Genomic DNA, 14,603 nt, shown 5'->3' with positions numbered 1-14,603 from the left:
ATTAGGGCTGCCTGAAGCCCAGTCGCTCTCTCTCTTTAATGGAGCCTTAATGAGGGGAAACGAGCTGCAGGTGCGGAGATAAAGAGCCTCACCTGGGATGAGGGGCCATTGGGCCTCGATTAAAGGGACAGGGCAGCTTTCCTCGCCCCACTTCCAGCGCAAACTCCTCCGACTCAGGGGCGCCTTTAAGCCCAGCCAAGTCCCGTCGAGCATTCCTCCGGGGCAGAGGCCAGCGGCACCTGGAGTCTCCCTGCGTCGGACTTTTAAAGGTGCCGCCGGACTCAAAGGTGTGACTCGGGGTCTACGCTTCCGTGTGCACGCGCACTTGTTGCAGGACGCGCGCAACGCTCGGGAGCTTGCACCTGGCACCAAACTTCCTTGGTCTCGGAGGTGCCCCGGGACTCCAACCTGGGTCCGCTGCTGCAGACCCACCCGGCCACCCCCCTCCCCCTGCAATCAGGCTCCTAACTCGGCCTTTGGAGCGCTGCCCGCGGCCGCCTCCCCCCTTTTTTGGGGGGGGGCGAGAAGCCCCAAACCCATCGTTTGGGGAGAATGCACCCATCTCCCCAAACGCGCCCGCCCGCGCCGCCCGGCATCTCGCCCAGCCGCTACCCGTGAACCTAAGAATCAACCCGGCCCGGCTTTCTCGGGCCCGCCTCCCGCGGCGGTGCATTGTGGGAGCGGAAGCGCCTGCGACCACGTTGCTGCAGCCGGAGAGGGCGGCGGGCGCGATTCGAGCATGGCCGCCGCGGCGAAGAGGTAAGCGGGGCGCCCCTCCAACCAGGGACCCCCCCCCCAGCATTAGCCCCCACGTCCGGGGGAGGGTCTGCGGCTGCAGGCCGGGCCGTGGTGCAATGCAGCGCCTGGGCCCTGCGGAGGACCCCCCCCCCCCCAAGGCAGCGGCTGGCTGAGCCGGTGATGCTCAAGGAGCCGTGCAAAGGGCCCCGGTGTTGAGAGTCAGGGGTTGGAGCTTAAAGCAGAACTGGTTGCCCACCGGTAGAATAAGCGTTGTACCTTATATGCCGCTTTGCTCTTCCCCAAGGAGCCTCAAGGCTCTCTAAGATTCCTCGGAGCATTTAAGGACTGCGATTCGACCCTCCCCGCTTGGAAAGTGCCCCAGCAGCCCGGTGGGGGGGGGGATGATGGTATTGAACCAGGGTCGCAATCCAGATGGCAGATCGTAGAATCATATAGTGGGAAGGGGTCATGCAGGTCATCTAGTCCAACCCCCTGCTCATCCTAGAAGCAAGGTTGGCCAGACTGTGGCCTCTTGGGATGTTCATGGGCTGCAGCTATCACAAGTCCCTCCCAGCCAGCATGGCCAATTGGCAGGAGCTCATGGTAGTTGTAGTCCATAGACATTTGAAGAGCTACAGTTTGACCAATGCTGGTTGAAGCATCCATTATAAGTATCTGTCCAGCCACCGCTTGAATACCACCAACAAGATGCATTATCTTATTGCAAGTTGCTTTTGCATGAGGGAGTAACCATTTGGTGTAATGGTTAAGAGGGGTGGCCTCAAATCCGGAGGCCCAGGTTTGATCTCCCCTCTCCTCCACATGCAGCCAGCTTGACACAGTACTGTTACAGCTGTTCTTGCAGGGCTGTTCTGTCAGAGCTCTGGGGATTTTAACTGACATCAACAGTTCTCTAAATCCATCTTGTTTCTTTCCCTCACCTGTGCCTTTCTGGGACCAGAAAACTAGCCGAGCTGAGTGTTGATGAATTCCTTACCTCTGGATTTGATTCCGAAGTGGATGGGGATCTAGGAGGAGATGCTGTGGAAGAAGATACAGGAAGAAAGCAAAGTCAGAATGGAAAGACCAGTGGCAAGAAGAAAGCAGCGTTTAAATCTAAATCTGCAGAAAAGTAAGAGAAGGAAGGTCGCCAGGTGAACTTTGCTCAGAGACTGTTTTGAGGTTTTGTTATTAATTGTGTTGCTGAGGATCTGACTCCCATCTCAGCCCTGTTAGGTGGTCTGAAAAGCTACCATGGCCGATGGCACTCCAAAGTGGGTGAGCTGAGGAATATGAGTTTAGTAATGGTTAGTTGTGATCACTATCTACAACATTTTATCTGTTTGTATTGTGTTTCTATTGGCAAGATAGAATCTTAAGGAAGTACTGTTTTTATTATGTTTTTTGTGAATCGCCGCAAGCCGGCCAGTCTGGGAGTTGGTGCTGTAGAGATCCAATAATAAATAAACAATAAATAAACCCTCTGCAATGCCCAGGGTTACCTGGCCTGTTACTCAAAGCCTCTTCAGCAGCCCGGTCAATCAGGGAAGGCTTCTGTGGGGGCAGAATGTGCAAGCACAGTTTGTTCCCAGGTAGTTTGAAAAGCAAATCCTTCTCCTGCAGGATACCGAAGAAGGGTAAAGCATCAGAACACAAAGACCAGCTCTCGCGGCTCAGGGACCGGGATCCCGAATTTTACAAGTTCTTGCAAGAAAACGACCAGATGCTGCTCAACTTCGACGACTCGGACAGTTCAGACGAGGAGGGACTGCACGTGTTGCCCGAAAAACTGGAGGTAGGGTCGCAGGACGTGTTTTAGGATTCCCTCGCTTGTGAAAGCGAAATGAACTTAATAGGGACTAGCCTCTTGGCTTGGGTGTTCGCTGGCTTCAGGTTCAGTTCTTGTTTCACCCCTGCCATGTTTTCCTTCACAGAACTGCAAGGAATAAAGATGCAGTGGTTAAAGGTGACTGCCCCTAATCCGGAGAAATAATAGAATCGTAGAGTTGGAAGGGACCTCCTGGGTCATCTAGTCCAACCCCCTGCACTATGCAGGACACTCACAGCCCTCTCGCTCATCCACTGTCACCTGCCACCCCCTTGAACCTTCACAGAATCAGCCTCTCCGTCAGATGGCTCTCCAGCCTCTGTTTAAAAATCTCCAAAGATAAAGAACCCACTCCTCCACATGCAGCCAGCAGGGTGACCTTGGGCCAGTCATAGTTCTCCTAGAAGTGTTTTTGCAGGCAGCTCTCTTAGAGCTCCCTCAGCCCCACCTACTCAAAGAGTATCTGTTGTTGGGAGAAGAAGGGAAAAGGTATTTGTAAGCTGCTTTGGGGCTCCCTTTGGGGGTAGTGAGAAGCCGGGTATTAAAAAACAGCTCCTCTTCTGCCCTGCCGACCCCACAGGGCTGTATGGGGTGGAGTAGACATTATGCACATTTTGTCTAATGGGTAGCAGGAAAGTGTCTGACTTCACTGTGAATCTAAACACAAAATGTCTGTATATTTACCATAAGGGAAAGAAAGGTGGGCTATTCCACCATGAGCTGGTGTCTTTCACTGTCTTTAAAGCGTACCGTACTTTTGGCCATATTTTCATAAATAAGTACATTAAAAACTTTTTTAAACCTTCGTAGGAAGCAAGCGACGACGATGACGACGAAGAAGGAACTGCGAAACAGAAGAAAGCTGACTTCATCACTGTGAACTTGAAGATGGTGGAGAACTGGAAAAATTCTGCAAAGGTGTGTCATGAGGGGCAGGCTGCTTTTTGATTTATAAACTTGTGCTCCAGAAGGCAGATCAAAAAGGCTCTCCGGGTTATTCTGCCTGTAGCAGGAGAAGGGGGCAAGACTCCAGGAGCACCTTAAAGACTTAACAAGATTTGTGGCAGGGGGAGGCGCTTTTGTGAGTCACGGCTTGTTCTTGGTTTTTTCACTCCTCAATGTGGTGTGAAGATGCTGAGCTTTTGGGTGATAGGCTTGGTCAATGGGTGCTTTCACTCTTGCCTTGTTTTTTCTCCCCCTTCCAGACGAAACTGTCACCCAGACTCTTCCACAATATCACCCAGGGCTTCCGAGCCTGTGTGGTGACAGCCAAGGGGGACACCGGAGGACTGGGACCTGGCAAGTTCAAAGTCAACGATAGTACAGGTGAGGGGGCCAGAACTGTCTCTGCAGGTGCGGATCTTTTCAAAGGGTGGTCACAAAGCACCCGTCTGCACATGGAGCAGAATCATTTCCTACTGGATTGTCTGGGACGCCACATTCAGACTGTAGGCAAGCATTTACACTTTCTGCACCTTGAAAATTTGCTCGGCTGGGAGAATAACGTGAGAACTCAGCTAGCTTGGCTGTTTTTCTGTGCTCAGATTTCTTTCAAATGATCCAGTCAAGGGGGGGGAGAAATATACCATCTGATTCTACTGTACTCTGCTTGGTATATTTTTGTAGGAAATGGAGCAGTGAGTTTCCTCTACGGCTCCCATACGCTGTTTCACTGCGAGTCTGGGACAAGTGTGGCAATGCCCCAGGCTGTGCAATAGCCATTCCAGCAGGGGGTGCCCAAGCTCCATTGATTGCTGCTGGGCCTTTGGCTTCTGAATTGACCCAGCTGTTTTGCAAGAGGATGGTCCGGGGTTTGAGAGGCTAAGATCGGTGCTGGGAGAGGGAAGATGACATTGTACATCCAGATCTCAGGAGCTAAACAGGGTCTGTATGTGGATGGAAGGCCAAGGAAGACTCTGCAGAGGAAGGCCATGGCCAACCACGTCTGTTTAATCCCTTGCCTTGAATGCCCCTTGCTGGGGTCACTGTAAGTCGGCTTGTGACCTGACAGCACTTAACAGTTACTTCTGTTTAGTTGGTTCCCACGTTCATTTGGATGATTATATGCCTTGAATTACGATTTTTAAATGATAGTGTGTGTGGGCGGGGGGGGGGGAGTGTTGGCATATTCAGTACCTTCTCAGACCCATTTAAATTGGAATTGTTTTGTTATGAGCAAGCTTATGATCCTGCTGTGCATCGGTTCCTGGCCTCAACCTTATGCCTGGCAGAAGAGGTCCGTCTTGCAGGCCTTGCAGAACTGTGTTGGCTCAGAGAGCTCATTCCACCAGGCAGGGCCTCAGCCCTGGTCCAGACCAGTCGCACATCTTTGGGGCCGGGGACAACCAGTAGTCTAGAAACTTCATTATCTTTAAAATGAACCCTGAGTTTCCCCCCCTCTCCCCTGGAATTGGGAATTCTCTACCTGATAACATCAGATGCTGGTTTCAAATGCAGACAGCCGTGTTTACAATCGATAATTGACAGGGGCCCTCCCAAAGAAGGGAGACTGTTTCCAGTTTTTAAGGTTGTCAGATAGAGCCAAGAATTCCTTCTCTTCTCTTGTCTCTCCTGTTCAGTGTTCAACACGCTGGTGTCCTTCTGTGTCCGCGACCTCTTTGGCTTGCTGCACAAAGTGCTTGAGGGGAAAACTGCCAGAAATAGATCCAAGTAAGTTTTTTTTTTTCATTAAAAAAAAATTGTTTGCCTGAACAATGAATGTTTATGAGGAATCAAGAATACAGTTTGTGTATCAAGAAATCCCCAAAGTAAACCTTAGAAATGGGGAAGAAGGAGGGGTTGCATCCTATATGCCGTCGGCTGCCAAAAGTAATGAATAAACAGTCCATTAGTAAGTATTTCCTTTGTCACTAAAGGAATAAAATAGCGGCAAAAACAGTTATGGAGAAAATACAAGAAAATTAAAACAGTGCAATTGTATCATTTAAATGGTTTTCTAATTGGGTGCACACACACACACACACCATGAGTTCCTATTCTCGGGTCTTTTGGCTAACACCGAAGAATCAGACCCAGCTCCTGATGTGCAAAAAGATATATATTTTTAAAAAGCTCTAGAGCTTTTCCAGAGTTGACCCGGTCAGCACTGAGCTTTGCAGGTCAGACGGGGAAGGAGAGCCAGCAGCTGAGTTCGCCAAGGGTACAATTAATCCCTTGTTTCTCGTTGCAGCAGGCGTTGGCTGAGCCGCATTCTTCTGTGCTGCCATCCGATCCTACTGGGATTGGGGGCGGTGAGAGGAGGTGTGTGTGTGGGGGGGGGGGGAAGCTTTCTGCCTTGCTGAGTTTTGCTCGTGATCCTGGCTCCCAGCTGCAAGGCCTCTCTTGCCTGTGATCTTGGCCGGAGTCCCGGGCTCAGGGTGGTCAGGGTGGGTTACATATTGGGCAGAATCACAAGTGAGGTTCAATTTAAAGGCGGTCCCGTGGTTTGAATGTGTTGTAAACTACCCCAAGCTCACTCCTCCGGGATTAAAGTATAAATAAATAAAGGAATCACAGTTGGTTGGACTTGAGTAAGGGAGTGGGGCAGGGAAAAGTGGTTGTGAATTTCCTGCCTTGCTCAAGGGTTGGAGTCCTGCTCTTCTGTTGTGGACATTCTTTCACAGCTACTGATCTTATTGAAATCCTATCTTATTTATTCAAAAGAAATCCCATCATTTATTCAAAAGATTCCTATGTTCCTTCTCCTCCCGAATACGGTCCCCTAAGGCAGCCTTTTCTTTGCACTTTTTATACCTGGGGTGTAAACAATAAAAAACAAAATTAAAAACTGCACGTTCTTTTGATTTCTGTACCTGATTCCAAGTCTCACTGTTAGCACTATGGTGGACTGTTGTATTTTACTGTAGGTAATAACATTCACAACTTTGTGCGTCCAGCGGTCGTTCTGTGCCCAAGTAATGTATTATCCTACCCGGCCTGTTTCCCTGTTCCCTTTCTCTGTTCTTTAGGATGGTCGCCCCCTCTTCCAGCCCGCTCTGGGGGAAGCTTCGCCTGGATATCAAAACGCACCTTAGCTGTGCCATCCAGGTAAAATATTCTCCTGGGCTCTTGTCTAAAGCAACATCCCAGACCAGGGTAACCATATTTTGAAAAGCAGAAAAGAGAAGAGTGGGTTCCCTGACTGAGTACTTCAAACAGATGATCACTGTGACAGCTCCCATGTTAAAGATCCCCTAATTAAGCTGCAATCATTGCTCCTGACGTCACCTGCCAACTCAAAAAGGACATTTTCGTTCCTTAAAAAAAGAAAAAAGAACCCCAGAGAGGATAGACAACAAAAAGAGGACACCTGATATTCCTACCCCAGACCAAAATCTTTGTTTATTCAGCACTGGCATTGTGATCCTCCCACCCCCCTCCCCACCCACGCAGGTAACAGGGTTGCTCTGCACAAAACAGTTCTACGAATTCTGTTGGATGAATTATCAGGGACTGTGGTCTGTCCTTCTGCATGTCTCTTCTTAGATTGCAGCCTGCTGACTGGCCAGTTGTCCGTTTCAGGTGCAATAAATGCTGTTAGTCAAGAGACGCGGTACACGCTTCAGATAATATTTGCCAATTTCAACGCTGTCGCCCTTTTCCGTCCCGTGCAGCTCCTGTCTTGCTTAACGGAGGCCTCCGTGGGAACGGCCATCCTTCACCACGTCAACGCCATCGTGCCTTATTACCTGGCTTTCCCAAAGCAATGCCGGATGCTGCTCAAGGTATGTCGGAACAGCCGGGGAACTCAACGCCGCCTGACGTTCAGCTCAGTGAATGCACAAAAGGAATTAACCCACAATTTGGGTTTTTTTACTGTAACATCTGACTCTTTAGGGGCTTAGTGTGTGTGCTTTTTAGTCCCTGAGAAGGTGGGGGGCTGGACTGGATGGCCTTTGGGGGTCACTTCCTGCTCTGCGTGATTACGATTCAGTAATTTGTTCTGTGATATGAATCCTTTTAGCAGGACATTAATGGTCTACTCTAGCATGATTTTTTTAACTACCTGTTTGGGGGCTTTATAACGAAATTTAGCAACGTGGTTGACGAATTAAAGGATGAGATTTTTATTCTTCGTATGCTTCGTAAGCAGACATGATATCAATGCCTCAAGTGAATAAACACAAGCTGTAGGAGATGGTGAGGCTCTGGAAGAGTTGGGCTGTTTGTTACTTGTTTCCCATCATTTCCTTCCTAGCAAGCCACTCACCTCTGGAGCACGGGCGAGGAAACTGTCAGAGTTCTAGCTTTCCTGGTGCTCAACAAAATTTGCCGGCACAAGAAGGACGTCTACTTGAATCCGGTGTTTAAGGTAAGATCGGGGTGGGCAAAGCCAGTTCCCCCAACTTTGGCATCCTCTGCTCTTACTGGGGGATCTCGGATGAGAATCTTCACCAACTCTTTTGACTGGGAACATTGGGGATTGAACCTGCGACTCTTGGTGCAGAAGGTACTTGCCACAGGCCTGAGCCACATGTTTGCCAGTTTGGTGTAGTGGTTAGGAGTGCGGACTTCTAATCTGGCATGCCGGGTTCGATTCCCCGCTCCCCCACATGCAACCAGCTGGGCGACCTTGGGCTAGTCACAGCCCTGATAAAACTGTTCTGACTGAGCAGGAATATCAGGGCTCTCTCAGCCTCACCCACCTCACAGGGTGTCTGTTGTGGGGAGAGGAATGGGAAGGCAACTGTAAGCCGCTTTGAGCCTCCTTAGGGTAGGGAAAAGCGGCATATAAGAACCAACTCTTCTTCTTCTTCTTCATTCCCCCCTCCTTATTTCTTTCACCCTCCAGCAAATGTACATTTCCTACGTGAAGAACTCCAGATTCACTTCTCCCAATGCCCTTCCCATGATCAGCTTCATGCAGCGGACTCTGACGGAGATGTACGCCCTGGACACGAGCATCTCCTACCAGCATGCCTTCATCTATATCCGCCAGCTCGCCATTCACCTTCGCGGTGCCCTAGCGGTGAAAAAGAAGGTGCGTTTGGAGCGCCATGGGGGGTGGGTTTGGCTGTCGGGGCCGCTCTGTCGTGTCGGCTGGGGGTCCCATTCGCTCCTCAAAGGACGGAGGGACACGTTAGGGGGTTTTCTCTTGTTTGACCACATCTTGCTTTATGAAGCTCCTGTGACTGCATCCGGAAGCAGACAACAAGGGCCAAGTGTTGCTGGTGTCCCAAGCTGCTCAGAGAGAAATGCTAGCATGTTTTTGTTGTTGCCTGTCTGGGTCTGTAGCGAAGAGGGAGGAAATGTGGCTCACACGACACCCTGCCCTTATCTGCTTTTGGACTTCTCTGCCTTGTGCTGATATGAAATCTGCATTTCATCTTATTAGCCAGAGACGATGCCAGGAGGAGAGTGGATTAGGGTGTCTCCCCATTTCTCTGTCTCCTTTTTTTTTTTTTTGCCACCAGCCGTCTCCCCCCCCCCCCCGCCTGCATTTTATCAGATTTCAACTCGTCTTCCCTAACTGGTATTTGTGGGGGGGAATTGGAGGGAGGGGGGAATAAATCCACCCCCCTGGTCTTATATCCCCAAATTAGGTCTCTTCTAGTTGTATTTGGATTAATGCAAGACAAATTGCTAATCCCCCCCTCTTTACTGGTGTTTAAAAGAAACAAATCTGACACAGATTAAGGGGTTTGGTTACACCCCTCTGCTTACCAAGATCGGTTGCCACTTGAAGGGCCCCCACCCTCACCCCCGGAGATACTCAGACGTTGCCCCTAAGCCGGGGGAAGGTAATCGAAGTCTAGAGCCTTAATTGGATCAGTTTGGTTTTTTCGTACCTTCAGCCGTGAGCCAGACAGGGCCCAAATCCATTTAGTTCCACCGCGGGAGAGAAGGTTTGGAGCAGGCTGGTGGCAGATTAGATTATATGGGCCTGACCAACACAAATCCTCCATCGTGACAATACCTCAGTGATCTCGTGGCGAGACAGCGATGAGAAGTTGGCTGGAAGGTGGGCAAGAATTAAGACCTGTAATTGTCAGTGTTTGGTAGGTGTGCGGCGTAGTTGCAAGTGTTCAGAGGGCATCGCATGCGTAATGTGCAGCATCATGCAGTTCCATGCAGAGGAAGGAGACTGATTATGTGATGTGGCGCCTGAGTGCGCAGCCCTTCCGGGAAGGCTGTATGACTTTTGTCTGCGTTACGGTGATGCTCCCATCATTCCTGAACTGAGAGATGTCCCCTTTCTCTGCAAACGGAGGGTGCCCAATTTGAAAGGTGATGCTGCAAGAGAGTTTAACGGATGTCACACACCACCCTAAAGCCTGCGCTGGGTCAGATCAAGCCTGAACTTCCCTTGAAGCGAGAATGCCCAAGCCTGGGGTTATTGTAACTTTGGTCACATCATGAGAAGACAGAAGTCACTGGCAAAGACCACCGTGGGAGGGGGGTGGAATTGAAGGCAGCTGGGAAAGAGGGAAGATTTGAATGGAAAGTTCACAGCAGACGCTCTGAGCTGCCTGGCTTCTCTGGTCCTCCAGACTAGCTTCATTCCCAAGCTACATTCTTACTTGGCAGACCAGACACCTGTGCATGGGTATCAATGCATGTTGGAGCCACACAAGTGTTGACTTGTGTAGCACAACAAAATCAGAGTCCAGTTGCACCTTTGAGACCAACAAAGATTTATTCAAGGGGTGAGCTTTTGAGTGCAAGCGCTCTGTGCATGCACTCGAAAGCTCCCACATTGAATGAATCTTTGTTGGTCTTAAAGTTGCTACTGGACTCTGATTTTGTTGTGCTACTTCAGGCCAACTCGGCTACCCATTTGAATCTATCCTTACGAAAGAGGTGGTGGGAGTTATTTGCTCTCTTTAAAACGGGAGATCCAGCGCCGCCAAGTGGCGGAAACGTTGATTACGCCGGTCAAGGTGTGTGTTTTTTTAACGCATTTTATTGTTTAGCCTTCGAAAATGCAAAACCGAAATGGCTTGCGGAAAAGTTTTTCTTCTCTGTCTGAATATCAGAACAAGAAGAAAAAAAATGTAAAGCTAGCAGACAGATCCGAGTATTGGAACATAAGAGAGAATGTAAAAAATGTTCACGGACGTTAAAAATGAACCTGTTTATCGTTCTTCAGTTCATTTGCACCTGAGATTTCTTCCCAATTTGTAGGTAATGAGGCTGAACATGTGATGCTCTACAGCAGGGGTAGTCAACCTGTGGCCCTCCAGATGTTCATGGACTACGATTCCCATGAGCCCCTGCCAGCAGGGGCTCATGGGAATTGTAGTCCATGAACATCTGGAGGGCCGCAGGTTGACTACCCCTGCTCTACAGCAGAACTATGCTCCATGCAGAGGACCAAGCAATTGGGAACGGGGACTGATTGCTTTTGATGCCCTGCGTCCAGTTGAACTCTGAGTTACAAACCTTGCTTCTTTTGTGTCTCTGCAGGAGAATTTCCAGTCTGTTTACAACTGGCAGTACATCCACTGCCTGTACTTCTGGTGCCGGGTCCTGAGTACCCTCCACCCTAGCGATGTCATGGAGCCCTTGATTTACCCTCTGACCCAGATCATCATCGGCTGCATTAAGTAAGTAGATGCAAAAGGCTTTAGTTTTTTGCTTGTCCTTGTTTTTTTTGGGGGGGGAATTATTGACTAGGAAAAGGGGATGGATCAAAGAATGCAGTTTCTTCAGTGTTGGTGGTTCTAAAAACAGATTAGGAAAAATTCTTGGAAGAGGGTAACCTAAGTGAAGGTGCACCCTTTCGAAGCTCATTGACTTCGGTGGGCTTAGAAGGATGTAACTCTGCTTGGGGTGGTGCCTAGACCTGGATGAATCATTGGCCCGATCCAACATGGCCTCTTTTATGTCCTGAGAGCAAAAGGCATCCCCCCAAAGATCACCAGAGGAGTCCTGCTGGATCAGGCCAGTGGTCCATCAAGCAGAGCATCCTGTCTCACAGGAAGAGGTCCTGGAGCCCTTCCCCTGGTGTCGCCTCCTGGCTCTGGGATCCAGAGGCTTAGTGCCTCTGAATGTGGAGGTTCCCCTCAGTCACCTTGGCTATTAGCTACTGACAGACCTCCTCCTCTGGCACCAGAGCTGCAGGAACAGCGTAGAAGGAAGCACAGAAGGGAGCAGGGCCAGGTTGGCAGCACAGCACAGCTGCCACGTTAGTCAGGAGAATGAGTAGCTGCAGGAGCAGGGCTGAAGTGGCTGGCAGGTGTTTAGCCTGGTGTGTAAAAGCAGCAAACGGGAGTGACTGTGGAAGGAACCTGTCTGCTGTTTCCCAGCTTTGCATCCTGTAGACTCCCTGGACTCTGACTCTGGCCTATGCTTTGGAACTTTGCTTTTGGGTCTCCCTTTTGGACTTGAAGCTGTGGGTGTATTTTAAGCGGCATCTGACTTTCTGAATGGGATTTGGACTATGCTTTTTGATGTCAGTCTGCCCTGACCTTGGACTGTGTTTCTGACCTTGGACTTGGGGCTAACTGGTGCAGGTTGCCTAAAGCCCAAGGGAAGCTGCCTGGGCTGCGTGATGGGAAAGGCAGCACATAAATTTCGTATAAAAACAAAATATTTCTGCATCGATTGGTCGGTTAAGGCTGTCTAGCCTTGGGAGCAAATCCTAGACTTTAAACTCTGCGATATTATCTGTGCTTTTCAGCCACACCTCCTGAATGTCTGTATTTTCTCAAATTTTGATTGCCTCGTGATGTTTTTTTCCGTTTCAACGGCTGTCGGGGCCCACGCGTCTTGTTTTCTCATTCCCCCCGAGCGCGTGTCCCTTATCATCAAGATTAGGGAATCAGAAGCCGCCACGAACATACGGCTGCAAAACGGGCATTGGCTCCAGGTTGTGGCAGATTAGCTGAGCGGGCGCTCCGTTCGTCTGAGTCTCCGTGTAGGAAGGCTCCTGGAGTCCTTGTTATTTCAAAAACACATGCATGACAGCTGACGCCGCGGTTGGTGGCTAACAGGCGTGCAGTATACCCCGGCAATCTTCAGCAATCCTGTTAACACCGCATCCAGATTCTCGGTTTGCGGACGGCCCCCTGCGTGCGCTCCCAGGTTGCTCCGAGTGTTGAGGGAGATAAAACAGGTTTCAGCGATTTCCGGAGCCTGCCTCGTGTCCTTCCCCCTTCGATCTCCCTTCCCCGGAGAGATGTCTTCCTGTCACTTAACCGGTGCTTTTAATTGTCCTGCCGGCAAGTCGAAGCGGTTTTCCACCTGTCCGGGCAGATAAATCAGCAGCTTGGAGGCTTTCCAGACCGGAGAGCCCAACTGGTCTTCGGGAGGAGGGAGTGGGGCTTTATTGGCGACTGCCTTCAGGCCAGGCCAGCCGGCGTTGCGTGTGGGGCTGTCTTAGTAGGACCTGGCATGTTTTGGCTTATTCTCCTCCGTGCCCCACCGATGCTCTGCGACTACAAGAAACAATCAACGGTCACGTTGCAACAAACGCCCTTATTCAAACCGGCACGTCCGGTATGAGGATTATGAGGGTAATAATAGAATTATAGAATCGCTGCGTGGGAGGGAGATGTGGTGGGAATTCTGGCTCGGGTCTTCTGTCCCACCAGAAGTAACGAATGAAAAAAGGAAAAAAACCAAACTTTTGAAATGTTATTTTGCCCCATATCTATTTCATTATTCTTTTTTTTCCCCACTAAGGAACTGGGGGGGGGGTATACTTGGTTTCCTCCTCCTTGTCCTGGACTCCAGTTTTATCCTTGCACATCCCATAGGGGTGGGAGATTCGGGGTGACCCACAGAGCTTCAGGATTCAGTGGGGACTGAGACCAGAGTCCCCACATCGGACACGATCCGTTCTTCTTGCTTCCGCATCGGGAAGTTGTTGCCTTCAGATTTGAATCTGCAGCTGACTAATTTTTTAGGGATGCCCCTGGGCGTGTTTTATGATCCTCTTGAGATGAGATCGTGGTGGGAGAGAAACCCTATATTTCCCTTCCGTCGTTCCTCCACAAGGTGGCGCTTTGCTCTAGAGAAACCCTGGCGGAGCGGAAGGACAGAAAACGGAATAAAGGGATGGGGGGGGGGGGAGAAACTTCCATCCTTCTCAACCGTCTTGGAACATGGTGGGGGGGGGATTGTCATCCGCTGGAGGTTTATTGCTGCAGGCAGGGACTAGGGCGGAATATGAAATGTGTTTAAACAAGATAACTCGCGGCACAGGGGTTGCCAAAATAGGCTCCGTTCTCATGCCTCCTCCGGGTTCCCCCTGTCCTACGTACCTAGGGGGAAACGGTCCCTCCCGTCCAGAGGGTAATGCTGGGGGGGGGGCGGAAGGGGAAATGAGGAACGATGTTGCAGGGAAATGGAGCGGCCCCAGCTGGCCTTAATTTTGCACGCTTTGGCAGAGATTATGGGGTTGATGGAGTGCTCTCGCAGGGTTCGGGACTGTCGCGCTTGGCTGCCAGATTGAATTTTGGCGGCTGTTTCTCAGGAATTACTTTGCCGGGGACAGAATGTAGAGCGGAGCGGAGGCCGAGGCGTTCCCCGACACTGTTTTCCATCGACAGCCCCATTTTCTCTCTGGAAAACCACAGTCCCTATTTTTCCTGTGTGTGTGTGTGTGTTGGGGGGGGGGGGAATGCTGTGCTAAAATGTTTTAGCAAGACTGGCTGGCCTCGTTCTTCGGGGCTCAGTTCCTTCCTTCCCCAGCCTCCCAAAGTCCACGTGTGCGCACGGAGGCCACGGCACCACGCATGCAGCGGGGCATTTTGAGCTGCTGAGAATGTGTCTTGGAGGGCAGTTCTGTGGTGTTCTTGAACCAAAAGAACAATCTTCCCCTTGGCATTTAAATCAGGGCAGGATAATTTATTAATTCATTTGCACCCTGGCCTGCAGATAATACGTGGCATCAGCCAGTGGGCCGATCGCAGTGATGAACAAGGCGCTTGTGGGCAAGGTGGGGCTTGGGAGAGCTCTGACAGAACTGCTCTGCAAGAACAGCTCTAACAGGACTGTGGCTAGCCCAAGGTCACCCCACTGGCTGCATGAAGAGGAGTGGGGAATCCAACCCTGCTTTCCAGATTAGAGGCTGTTATTCTTTAACAACTTT

At 50.4% G+C, this 14,603-nt stretch overlaps 1 protein-coding gene across 1 annotated transcript in view; it reads left to right on the top strand.

Annotated features, from left to right (window-relative positions):
* Positions 1–626: 626 nt before the first annotated feature.
* NOC2L (NOC2 like nucleolar associated transcriptional repressor) overlaps positions 627–14,603 on the top strand; it is a 40,044-nt gene continuing 26,067 nt past the window's right edge. Inside the window, exons 1-11 of the mRNA XM_077312597.1 lie at positions 627–759; positions 1,700–1,870; positions 2,362–2,533; positions 3,377–3,484; positions 3,772–3,892; positions 5,146–5,236; positions 6,535–6,613; positions 7,180–7,290; positions 7,764–7,877; positions 8,358–8,546; positions 10,973–11,112. Of these exons, the coding sequence (XP_077168712.1) occupies positions 740–759; positions 1,700–1,870; positions 2,362–2,533; positions 3,377–3,484; positions 3,772–3,892; positions 5,146–5,236; positions 6,535–6,613; positions 7,180–7,290; positions 7,764–7,877; positions 8,358–8,546; positions 10,973–11,112 (1,316 nt within the window). The 5' untranslated portion in view covers positions 627–739. The remainder of the gene's footprint in view (positions 760–1,699; positions 1,871–2,361; positions 2,534–3,376; positions 3,485–3,771; positions 3,893–5,145; positions 5,237–6,534; positions 6,614–7,179; positions 7,291–7,763; positions 7,878–8,357; positions 8,547–10,972; positions 11,113–14,603) is intronic.

This window comes from Paroedura picta, chromosome 15 (genome assembly GCF_049243985.1).
Source record: "Paroedura picta isolate Pp20150507F chromosome 15, Ppicta_v3.0, whole genome shotgun sequence".
Taxonomy (NCBI): Eukaryota; Metazoa; Chordata; class Lepidosauria; order Squamata; family Gekkonidae; genus Paroedura; species Paroedura picta.
This window is presented reverse-complemented; position numbering and strand designations above follow the sequence as displayed.